Source organism: Pezoporus flaviventris, unplaced genomic scaffold (genome assembly GCF_033815535.1).
Source record: "Pezoporus flaviventris isolate CSIRO_AGI_PZ_B2104156 unplaced genomic scaffold, CSIRO_AGI_Pfla_v1 ptg000035l, whole genome shotgun sequence".
In the NCBI taxonomy this organism is placed as follows: Eukaryota; Metazoa; Chordata; class Aves; order Psittaciformes; family Psittacidae; genus Pezoporus; species Pezoporus flaviventris.
The window spans coordinates 7,011,025-7,023,931 of record NW_026892583.1 but is presented as its reverse complement, the minus strand read 5'-3'; the positions used below and the strand labels follow the sequence as shown (position 1 = coordinate 7,023,931).

Here is a 12,907-nt window from a genome sequence, read left to right as displayed (position 1 = left end):
CACCCAAGATCTGTCACAACGAACCCTAAGATGCAGGAGGATTGTTCCCAGTTACATCAGAACAAAGCCCAGCTGGACACCATCTGAAATACCATGTATTTTTTCAGATCTTGGCAAACATCCTGAAAAACCTAGTTTTGCTCCTAAACAGACTCATCTTCTGGCTTTGTACATAGCTGATACAGTTTCATTTCAATGAAGGCAAACACTGCCTAGAGCTGAAATTTAGATGTGAAACAACTGATGTGAGAGTCAGTGACTAACTTGGGTGGAAATCTTTTAAGAAGTTTGAAGTGATTACTGCCTTAAACATTGCATGCAATGAATCATTCTGGAAGCTCGAGTATCTCTTGCTCTATTAGCTGATACTATATTACAAGAAAATCTGTTTCCTAAAGGCAAGTAACAAAGCAGATCAAGCTGCAGATCTGAAGACAGATGCCATCCCTAATTGAAACTAAGGGAAAAGTTCATCATCATTGTTAGATGGTAGATAGATGCTGTCAAAGCAAGCCTTCAAGTCATCTGGTACAGGCATTTTTTGGTGGTGGTTGTCTTTCCAGAAAAGGATATAGGGATCTAGTAAAGGATCTTATGGATCTTGGTTTTGCCCTATTCAGGATAGACATTTTCTGTGATTAAAGGTATACTTACAGGTATGGTCACAACACAGGAAAACTAAAAAATTAGCCAGTGAGAAACAGGGCTGATGTTTCTCATGGGCTTACGTCAGGAACACCCACTTATGGGAAGAGATTCTTTTGTTTGGGGGAAAAAACCAAAACTGACCACACAAAGTTCAGGTGTTTGTTTGGCTGGTTTGTAAGAAGAATGAGTTTTACATATCTGCAGGCAAAAAAACCTACCCTACAGATTCAGATGCAAGAAAGTTTCTAAAGATAATATATAACTATTTGTATATTTTCTAAGACACTGTCAGATCACACTACATTTCTTGCATAGGTAAGACTATGGGTAATAGGCAATCTTACACATAGTACATTATCATTTGCCTGTACCCAGGCAAACAAAAATAAATCCTAACAAAATCAGCTAACTCTCCAGAGCACAAGATGTAGGTATCACTGTGTTATTTACCACAGTTAATGGTGCTAAAAGAAGAAAACATGGTTTACCCTCTCTGTCCTTTTTACTTTTGGCTTGTGAAGCAATAACAAGGATATGAGCTCACTCCAACAGACACAGTGCTTTAATAGAATCCACTTTTGCCTGTGAACAATCATTCAAAGAAATAATATGTTCTGGTAATCTCAAAGTGAAAAAGGTATAACATTTAAAATCCTTTTTCTCATCTGAAGTGACATATTTAAGAACTGCTCAGACACCAGTGGCATGACAGACATCAAAGCTCCAAAACATAAAACCACAAGACAGGTCAACTTTAGGTTATTTTTAACATTGAAAGAACATCAGGGAAGGACAGAATGCATTCAGGAACATAGCAACTAAGGTAAGTGTATTGCTACTTTCAAACATACTGTGAAGCTTATCATAATACAGAGCAGTCTCCTGGCTCATTTTCAGCTTTTTCCACTCACCATTTAAATTTATCTTTAGTTAGCAAGCAAACCATCATCTCTAGGTAACAGCACACACTAATAAAGTAGCAATGGATTAACCCTATACGTTTCAAGCAGAAATCAACAGGGTATTTATCTACCTTCAAGTATTCTGAGATACATCATCATTACTGCCTTTCTAACCCTTCTCCTAATAGGATAAATGATGCTCCTGAAATGCTGAAAAAGAGTTACAATTCATAAGGTCCTTTCCAACCCTAACTATTCTATGATTCTGTGAGACCGAACCTCCATTGTTGCTTCCTCTCCCATATATCCATCATGTTATTCTTCTGTATTTGAAGCACTGTGCCCCTAAAACATTGGAATGCCTCATCTGAGCTACGTATAGTATTAGAGCCTGTGAGACTACTGAAGCTGTGAGGAAGCACAGAAAAAGGTCTGACCCTAATAGAAAGCATATTGTAAGGATTCTGTCACAGTAAACACAACCATTTTTATTGCACACATGAAGTCTTGACTTCAGTTTCTAAGCTGAATGTGTATCTTAAATGCACCAGTTCTGAGTTGTCCGTCACCATAGTGAAACAGGAAAATTTATTTTCCTGGGTTTCAGTTTGCACTTTCTGACTAGTCGTAGAAAAGATCCTTAGGTTTACCTGGGACAGATCCTCTGAGAGAGATGTCACTCTGCGGCTTGACTGGGCTGCTTGCAGAACAGGATTTGAAACCGGTTGCAATTCCAGTTCAGCCATAAGCATTGGACTATGAGCTGTATCCTCATCTCCAAGAATTTCTGCCAAAAGATAAAAATAAAAAAATTCCTTGATGGACTGGACCGTTAATGTCCCAGTCAACTCATGGCAAGATGTGAAACCTTTCAAGATTCAGCAATGGGACATACAATGTTAAAGTGAATTACTTCCTCCTCACATGGCTCATTGTATAACCTTTAAATTGTTCTTGTGGGAAATAAGAAATACATGTCTGTGGAAATTGAAAAAATAAATCAGTTTTATCATCTGTAGATTTCTAACATGGCAAGCATTTATGGCAGCTTCAAAGCTGTACAGCTCATCATACCAGTATATGTTTTATGAGCTTTAGCACACATATTGGAAAGAGATTTGAAAGGCTTCTTCATGAAAATGTTTCACTGTTGTCTGAATTAAAAGAAACCGGCACATTGTCTTTTTTAAAAGGGATAATTTGCTATATAGTCCATCATTTATCATGCTTTTGCAGCCTGCAAGTATGTAAAGCGTCTTTATGAAAAATGTACTGATAGCTCATGAACTAACTTTAGTCTCCTGCTATCATACAGAGCCAAAGAATTAATTTTAAGCCTAATTAACTATAATCATTGTTTAATTAACTGTAATTATTGTTCACTTTAAGACTGTATGTGCCACATTTCATTTGCATGATGGTTTTTATGTTCATGACTTCAGGCACTGAAAACAAGGCTTTATAAATGAAAGACTGATCAAGGTGCTGTTATATACCTACAAACAACACCTGCTCCATCCTATAAATAGACATCATGTTTCTATGATACAAATAAAAACCGTTCACAAAACTGAAGATACCCATAGACACACAATCCCCAGAATTCTTACAGTCTTATCTGTGACTCATTCTGACAGAGAAACTGATCATCCACTGCAAGCTTAAATGTACAGAGACACACACCCTGAAATATGTGAACTTTGAAATCTACTGGTGTAGCACTTATTTAATATTACCCCTAAATATGATTATAAAATAAAATTATGGACCTGTGTTGTAACTCTTGTGGCTATCAAGGAATAGCTCTTAGTCCTAACCTGCAATAGACTGAAGGACATATAATCTCCCATACCAGGGGGCAGATAAAAAAGATTTGGAAGAAAAGTGGAAGCAATCACAGAGCATTTCTTCCTCCTCCACCCCGTTCCCCACCTCCAAAACCAGATTGTTTCCTACGCAGTGTTGACTTCACTATCGAAAGGACTTGGACACAAGATTTTCTGTTCCTCTCTAATATGAAGAAAATCTTGTTTTGAAAGCAGATCCTACAATGTTATTTCCTCAGCAATGTGAATGAATACTGTGCCAGTGTCCAGCACAGTATACGTTGGTGGGCAGGGAGAGAAGCTAAGTTAAAAATCGTCAGATGCAATGCAACTCAGTATTGGATTATTACAGATGTAAAAGCACAGGGCATTCCCCTATACACACCTGAAAAGGTACTTCTAAACTTGATTTTCAGATAACAACAGAGAAACTGGGATTAAAAAATAAGGTAGAGGAAGGATGCAGCATTGGCTACATGACTGTTTTCAACTGAAAAAAATAAATTACTGCTTTACCATAGCAACTCATCCCTGCAATATTTTGTGCAAGCCATTAGTTGTATGCCTCAGCTACCCTCATCTGGGGAAAAAAGAATTTCCATAGGAATCATAGAACCATAGAATAGTTAGGGCTGGAAAGGACCTTAAGATCATCCAGTTCCAATCCCCCTGCCATGGGCAGGGACACCTCACACTAAACCATGTCACCCAAGGCTCTGTCCAGCCTGGCTTTGAACACTGCCAGGGATGGAGCATTCACAACTTCCCTGGGCAGCCCACTCCAGTGCCTCACCCCCCTAACAGTAAAGAACTTCTTCCTTATATCCAATCTAAACTTCCCCTGTTTAAGTTTTAACCCGTTAGCCCCTGTCCTATCACTACAGTCCCTAATGAATAGTCCCTCCCCAGCATCCCTACAGCCCCTGAATATATGAAGCTAAAATATACTGCCCGTTACGAGACACTGCAGTATCATCTTGATGGAGTGATAAAACCAATGAGGAGGTGTGCTGTGTAAGGGGACAGAAACAAGGATCTTCAACTGCCAGCGTTAATACTTGTCCTGTGGAAACTGACTTCAAGAATGATTAAAATAAGTGGTTTTGAGAACTGAATTTGACTTAAAAGAATACATACTTTACAAGTCAACTTTTCTATCGGCAACTGGGTACTTGCCATGATTTTTGTTCAAATTGCAGAATACTATAGATAAAGGAGAGTGAAGGCAAGGCTTCAATTAAATTCAGTTCTCAAAATAGAAATGAAAATAATTTCATTGCAGAAATCACCTATAAATTTTTAATTTTGTTAACGTATTCGTTGAAATTATTTCAGATACTGTTGTAGAAGACCCTCAGGATCCACACAAATATCACAGAGAAGAAATAACAGCCTACTTGTACCTCCAATTCGGACAAGCTGCCCTGGAGATGGAGAACGGAATCTCCGGTGTGGTCTGTTCTCAGAAGTCTGACCTGTTGGATGGTCCACATAAACTGAATGTCCCATTAGGATTCTCTCTGCTGCTTTGGTCAGCCTTGGTCTTTGACCTTCACTGAGCTGCCCAACACTATCATCAGAATCCTACACAGAACAGCAACATCAGAACAGCAGATATAAAAAACAGCAATGTATTTCTTCCAAAACCACACACAGTTATCTAATTACATTAACCCTTAGAGCATATAAAAACTTAAGTCTACAGAATCAGTCATATAGAATCACAGAATACCAGGTTGGAAGGGACCTCAAGGATCATCTGGCCCAATCTTACTGGGAAAAGCATGACCTAGACCAGGTGGCCCAGCACCGTGTCCAGCCAAATCCTAGGAGAACATTCTTTCTCTTGCAAATGAGAAAGTATGTTTGCATACATCTTGCCAGATTCAGGGGTAAATTCGTTAGTGTCTTGTATGGACAGACCAAGTAGTCCGTAAGTATGAGAAAGGAAAAAAGTAAATTAGAGATGTTTGTAAACGGTAGGGCTGATGAGAAAATGTCACAACAAATAGTCAGATTCAGAGCTGAACACTGTAGAAAGCTTTTCACTAAGTCCATCTACTGGAGCTCATTAAGCAAAATAAAGACAGACAAAGGAACAGTTAAGGAGGTGAGAGGTGAGTGAAGTTACTACTTATTTAGTCTAAACGGACCGAGATAGATGGAAAAAACTGCATATGCATCAATAAAATCACAAAAAACAAGATCTGCCATAAATAAAACTGCTGATGAACCGTATTGCAGTACTCACAGTTCACTTCCTTTAAACATTCCTCTAGCTATGTTGATTAGAATAGACTCCCAGTTCAAACTATTAATTTCCACATAGAAAATGTGTGGCAAAAAATGACTGTTATCCTTTGTTATGCAGTAGTTACAATTTTCTGTATCCGGATATGGATATTTTGGAGGTTTTGTTCCAAGATCAGTATCTAAAGTGCTAAAGTGCATGTAAACATTTGCTGAGTTTTCTTCATACCTCCCTAAAACTCTCAGATGGCTGTAAAGTGCAGTGAACTTGTACTGTTAAACATACCACCTATACTGCTCAAGAGAGAGAAAACTTTCTTGGTGCTCAAATCAATAGAACAAATCTGGTACACTGGAACAATCACATACACACCTTGAAAACTAGGTATGTGTGATACTACACAGTTTTGTTTATAACAACACTTAACCTTCAGTGTTTTTTAAAGTTTTACACAAGAACAAAGGCAACAGAAGTGGGATCACTTCCAGCAGGAAATTAAGTGTATGAACCTGTTCTACAACCAACAGGAGTTGTAAGCTTGAAATATTACTTTTGAGTAGGAAAGTATCACTTCAAAATTACTGTGCTGGAAGGACAATGACTGTAAGTTACCTCCAAATGGTATATTCCTTCCTGTGCAGCAAGAGGTGCTTGATTTAATTTGGCTAAAAGAGTCAGGACAGGATCCCTGTGATAGCCTTTATCTGGTCTTCTCACCACTTGCCCTTCACTGGGAGGATCATAATCCTAAATCAAAGAAACAAAATCTACATAATATATAACTTGAATCATTCTTACTATTAAAAAAAAAGCATTAATTGTGAACTAAAGTTGTTAGTTTCCACACTGAGAACTTGTGTCATTAAAATCAAGGCATTTAAAAATAAGCAAACTGACAACACACTGCTTTCTCCTTTTACCCACAAGCATGCAGAGTCTTTATTTAATCCGTAAGACTGCAATACTTAGAGAAGAAGGCCCTTTAGGCCTACAAAGTTCAGGGAAACAGTTAAAACCTCACACATACTGGTCACTAGGAACAATCTGGCTGCAGAACTACTCTCACCAGCTAGGATTTAGCTTCCTCAACCAGGGAGCCTAGTTTGGGGATGGAAGACTATTAGAAGGAGTTATAATCCAGCTGACAAAGAGAAAGAATAACATCTTAGAGAGCCTAACCTGATTAAAAAGAACTAAAATTTAGGTTCTCTTCATAACAGTCTTAAGCCCAGAATTTAAGAGAGTGGCAGACAGAGAAGGCGTGTAAAGGGAAGCCCACAAAAGGAACTTTTACAGTCTTGATCAAGAGTAGGGTGTTCTCTTCAGGTGCCTATACACTCACATGGCAAAGTCTGGACAACAGACAGAAAGATCTGCAAGTTCAGAGAGCACAGTCTCACAACTATGACATGAATGAAATCATGGATATTAGATGGGAAAGTACACACAAGTGAAGTATGTCATGTATGGCAGAAATGTTTGGGAAGAATAGCCAGGGAGAAAAGCGGATTCCTACTGAAGGACATTTAAACTTTGCATTATTGAGGTTGGAAGGGACCTCTGAAGATTGTCTAGTCCAACCCAACCACACAAAAAAGCACCTCTTGCAATGTTTGGCCACCCCCACAGTAAAAACATTTCTTATATTTAAAAGGAATTTCCTGAATTTCAATCTATGCCCACTGTCTCCTGTCTTTCACTGGGTACAACTCAGAAAAGTCTGGCTCTGTCTTCCTTACTTCCTTCGACCAGATATTTATACACCTTGCTAAGTTCCTCCCAGAGCTTTGTCTTCTCCAGGATAAGCAATCCAAGCTCTGAGTATTACAGATGCACCACTCCCTTAATCATTTCTGTAGTCCTTTGCTGGAATCACACCAGTAAATCCTTATTTTTCTTGTACTGGAAAGCCCATAACTAGACACAGTACTCCAAACACTGTCTCACCAGTACTAAGTAAAGAGAAAGAACTATCTCTCTTGACCTGCTCTTCCCAATGCAGCAAAGGATGATGGTGGCCTTATTTGCCACAAGGGCACACTGCTGGCTCAGATTCAACTTGTCCACCAGGATCCCCAGGTTCTTTTCTGCAAAGCTGCTTTCCAGCCTGTCAGCCCCAGCATGTATTGGCGCATGGACTTGTTCTTCATCAGTTGTAGCACACAGCACTTGTCCTCGATGAACTTATGTAAAATTCTTGTCAGCTCATTTCTCTAGCCCACTGAGGTCGCTCGCAATGGTGGCACAACCCGCTGGTGTTCAAAATCAGTTTTGTATCACCTGTAAACTTGCTGCTGATGCAATCTGTCCCATCATGTAGGTCATTACTGAACATGTTAAACAGCACTGGTGCTAATATTGACCCCTAGCATACACTGCTAGTGACTGGCCTCCAGCTGGACTGTGTGCCACTGACCACAACCCCTTCAGCCCAGTGGCCCAGCCAATTTTCAATCCTAGGTCAAACCATTCCTTGAATTCACAGACATCCATGTGCTTATTGATGGTATGAGTGGAGATCAGAGGGGAAAGGAACACTACGGGTGTTGTGGGCAAAGTCTGCTTCAGAGCACCTGACCAACAAAAAGTAAGAGGAGGCTTTCTACAAAACATTAACAGGGGTCTGATGATTCCAAGTCTTCACCCTCGTGGCAGATCTCAACTATCTGAACATCTTCCAGAAGATAGGGAGGCCATCCTGAAGTTTTTAGAAATCCCTATGGAGTTACCTTCCAACCAATACTGTCCTAAAGAAAACAGTTTAGTTTAAATATGGTATTGCTCTACCTGATACTATTATTTACATGATAACTATGCCCGATAAGAGGCATTACACAGAGAGGGGAAGTCCAAGCATTTGAGGAAAAGGAAGAGTGTTAACAGAGAAAGCAAGTGGAGAATACCTTGACTTGGAAGGCTTTCAGGACAACGCACTAAAGCAAACATCAGGTAAGAAACTATACTGAAGTTTTAAGAAGCTTTACCTAACTCCAGCCTCAGCTAACGTACTGTAATAATTTAAGGACATAATTAATTAAAAGATGGCTCAAAGCTAAAAGAGTTCAGAGCATAAAGATATTCTGTTCTTTTTAAGATGTCTTAAAACTGAAAACAACAAAGAAATTAAAATGCATATTAGCTATCTCTCACCTACGTAAGTATATAAATAATTCAATTTTAAAAAAAAATATAATTAGTTTGCACATGTTTTTTTCCTTTGGAGCTCTGAAATTCAAACCTTCTTTGTAAGTGTACAGCTTAAAACCATAAATTCAAAAAGTTTGTAAAGTGAAAATGTTTAAAGCGCATCCAATTTATCAAGATACTTATGGTAGAACACCACACTAACTCCATTTTCTTGTAAAACATTTCCTTACCATTTCATTGGCATCTTGTAAAGTACTACTTAAGCTCTCAGCAAGGTTTGGAACACGCAATCCTCCTCCTCCTAAGGCTGAAAAATATTTTAAGTTACAAATGCTAAAAAACATGCAAGTTATATGAAAGAAAGCCAAGGCCACATTCCTAAATAATTGCCACATACTGCTTTTGTAAAGCTGGAAATTTCTACTGCCGGATGTGCATTACAAAGACATATTTTCAGCTTCCAAGAAAATTCTCTTATACCTTCCTTTCAATAAAACCTTAGTATTTAGTACCACATGGCACTAAGACAGCCCCAGTTATTGGTGCAAGACAGCCCCAATTATTTTCCAAATTGATCTTATGACAATAGGGCAGATTTAAACTTTTTGATTTTCATAATAAGCAGATGCATTTTGTTCAGAGACAAAAAAGAGAGACATGAGGTCTCTTAAATCCAAAACCATGAACTGAAAGTTAAGGACCAGATAATGCCTGCGGTTTTATCAGAAAATGTACGAAATGTAACTTCAGTAGACTGCAGAGATGTTTATAAAGAAAAAAAAATAGTTAATCCAAATTCTAATTTCCACATTTGTCTGCTTAGTTACCTCTTGCAGCCAGCACCTGTCCATAGCTGAAGAGTACCTCTCCTTCTGAAATGGGTCTGTCTGCAGTTTCAGTTTCCGTTTCCGTGAGCGTAAGGCTGCTTTCCTGTGTGGACTGCCCAGAACTAACTGTAGGCACAGGTGATGGAACCTGTGGATTGCAAGGAAGTGATTCAAAGGGCCTCGCTGACGACTGCTGAGCTGGTAAAATCAAGGCCTCTGGTTCCTCATCATTAGCCACTGACATCTCACTACAATGTAAGAATGTACATTATGAATACACCAAAATGCATTGAAAAAATATAGACAAAGGTCTTTAATCAATACTGAAAAATTAATTTGCAAGGGTTTTTTTTTTGTTAATTAAAGAGCACAGCATTTTACACAGTACAAGAATCAATATGGTTAAATAACACTGTTCATTAATTTCTGGTTATAACCAAAAATTACCATGTGTATTCCCACTCAAATAATATGAATATTTCATTGCCACTACATCTGTTACTGGCACATGTAACAATATGAATTTACTAGGTACAAAGTTCAGCAAGATGATGATTAACAACTGATAAATCCTTGACAAAGTTCCTGGTACCACATTTTTCTCCAAAATCAAAGAAAACAAAAAAAGAATCCATCAATGCTTCCTGATATACATTAAGCGTTTCTTTCCACTGACTTTTTGAGGATATATGTTTTGGGGGTTGTTTTTTTTTTTTCAGAAATGAGAAAACCATGCAGCCTGTTCAACTCACACAGCCTTAGGAGAGAATGGCTCTTCAGTTAAAGGACTGAGTTTCTCTTCTTCCAGAGGAAGTTCTGCATCATCCCATGGGTTTGCAGGCTTTGGACTTCCCAATTTTGCAGCTTTGAAGACCCATTCTGAGGCAGGAGGGCTTGGTGTGGTTGTTCTAGGTGGTGTATTGACAGGGGTAACCACAGGTGTGCCAACACAACTAGTGGTAGCTGGAATCTCAACTCCTGCACAGGTAAAGTCAGATTTCAGATCAGAAAGGAATGCAGGAACTAAATCTCAGGCAGAGAGCTAGTCAGTTTGCTTAAGCACTTGTTTTTGTGATACCTTTTGATAATTGTGAAGACTACATTAAGACTAGTTTCTTTTAAGTAAGGTGTTGGCATCTGAAGGAGCTAGAATAAATCCTCAATTGCTTACTCCCCTTAATAAGGGAGACCGCTCTGTATTTTAAAAATTAAGCTGTTTTACTTGGGGAGTGTAAATTTGGCTTAATTAACATTAGAAATACGGGAAGGAGCAAAAGACAGCTATTTTTCTGATGTGAAAACTTGAGGAGGAGCTGGGAGGGCTGGAAATCACACACGATAGAATGTGCATTAAGTTTGAAAATAGAACTGTTACCAAATAAAAGATGTTTGCTTTTTATACAAATTAGCCCTCATTTTTTGTATTACATGAGTTCCCACTTGAATTATAGCCTCAAGAATATTACCGAGATGACATGTCTTTGAAGATTAAAATTAAAGGCAGTAGATTAAAGCATATTTGCAACTTCTAAACTTCAATTACTATTTTCACTACCTGTTTTTTTAATTTCTTCATGTTTGTGAACATCCCCATTCATTTCTGTAAAAGACAGAGAAGACTCTGGAGTTGTGACCGGAGGCAATTCTTTTTCTGAAGGTGGTGTTTGTGGTGGTGTGGCCTGGGGCACTGGTAATGGAGTAGGCACAAGAGATTCCTGAAGGGAAAAAAAATAATCTTAACCACAGTTATTATCTCAATGCAGAATTCCTATTCTTCAAGTATCCACAGAGACAGCTGAGAAAGAGAGAGAAAGGCAGAGAACAGGAACAGTTGTTGCTTAGATACATGCTTCATTGATCTAATTCCTCCATTTAAACATAAAGTGGCATCAGGCAGCATGCTTAGATTAAGTAATTATGCATCAGAATGATTACAGTTGGAAATCATTATATATAAAACAGACTATTTCAGTTGGAAGAGACCCACACCGATCACCTAGTCCAACTGCCTGGCCAATTCGGGGCTTACCAAGTTAAAGCATGGTATTAAGGGCATTGTCAAAACGCCTCAAGCTTTGACAGGTTTGGGGCATTGACCACTCTCTAGGAAGTCTGTTTCAGGATTTGACCACCCTCTCACTAAAGAAATGCTGAGAGAACTGGGTTTGTTCAGCATAGAGAATAGAAGGTTTAGGGGAGACCTTATCACCATGTTCCAGTATTTAAAAGGTGGCCCTGAAGATGATGGAAACACTTTTTACAAGGAGTCCTATGGAAAAGACAAGGTGCAATGGGCACAAGTTATTGCTGTGGAGATTTGGCTGGACACTAGATAAATTTTTTTCACAATGAAAACAATCAGCCTTTGCAATAATCTTCCTAGGGAAGCGATGGATTCCCCAACACTCGACATTCTAAGATTCAGATGGACAGGGTGCTGGGCCATCTAGTCTAGGTCATGCTTTGTCTAGAAAGGTTGGACCAGATGATCCCTGATGCCCCTTCCAACCTGGTATTCAACGATTCTGTGACAATGTCCAGTCTAAATATTAATTATATGATTATACTAATTTTAATAAAGCATTTAATACCATGTTAAGCAAGAAAGTATTTCATTACACAGATAAAATTATCATACTGACTCCATTTTATGGTGTGAGAATCAACTAAAGAGAAGATACAAAGAAAGCAACAGCCAAAACAGTAAAGCATTAAAATAAGCATGTAATTGTGATGTTTCTAAAACAATGAAAGAGATGGAGACAAATGTGACAAGCAAGTATGATGGTTGTTGGTTAGCCTGCTATGAAGAAATATGTTGGACTTTTCCAGGGTCTTTCCAGCCCTGTTTTCTGTTCATAAAGAAAACAAGATAATGGGGCTAAAGGAAGGCTTCCAGGCTAGTTTCTGAATAATAAATCCTCAGACTGATTATTTTTAATAAAAACTCTTCTCAGAAGCGGGGCATGCTAAGTCATTTGGCAGTTCACACACAGCTGTGTGACACTGTGGACACTGAAGAACTCAGTAACTGGGCAGCTGAAGCTCTAGGTAAGAAACTTCACAGCAAGAAGGGGCAGATCAAGAATGCACAAACTACATACTTAAGAACTCAGCTGAGCAGAAATGCAAAAAGGAGAACTAAGATACTAAGGAAACTACACCTTGCATACTACCTTATTATAAAATGTCTATTAGCATATTAGTGCTACCTGTGGTCAAGACGAATCTAAACTGGAAAACATAAAAGTGCTGCCCATCAGCAAGAGTTGAAAAATGGTACACATACAGATGATTGCTTTATTT

At 38.6% G+C, this 12,907-nt stretch overlaps 1 protein-coding gene across 8 annotated transcripts in view; it reads right to left on the bottom strand.

The window, feature by feature from the left end:
* Positions 1 to 12,907, bottom strand: part of KIAA0586 (KIAA0586 ortholog) — a 74,489-nt gene that overhangs the window by 29,718 nt on the left and 31,864 nt on the right. For 6 of the 8 annotated variants that reach the window (XM_061462426.1, XM_061462425.1, XM_061462422.1 and 3 more), the window contains 7 exons: positions 11,157 to 11,316; positions 10,354 to 10,579; positions 9,602 to 9,849; positions 9,005 to 9,081; positions 6,240 to 6,374; positions 4,780 to 4,960; positions 2,201 to 2,337 (listed from right to left, as the gene is read on the bottom strand). In XM_061462426.1, the coding sequence (XP_061318410.1) occupies positions 2,201 to 2,337; positions 4,780 to 4,960; positions 6,240 to 6,374; positions 9,005 to 9,081; positions 9,602 to 9,849; positions 10,354 to 10,579; positions 11,157 to 11,316 (1,164 nt within the window). Of the gene's footprint in view, positions 1 to 2,200; positions 2,338 to 4,779; positions 4,961 to 6,238; positions 6,395 to 9,004; positions 9,082 to 9,601; positions 9,850 to 10,353; positions 10,580 to 11,156; positions 11,317 to 12,907 lie in introns of those variants that run through there. The other 2 variants (XM_061462428.1, XM_061462429.1) reach the window with 2 other exon arrangements.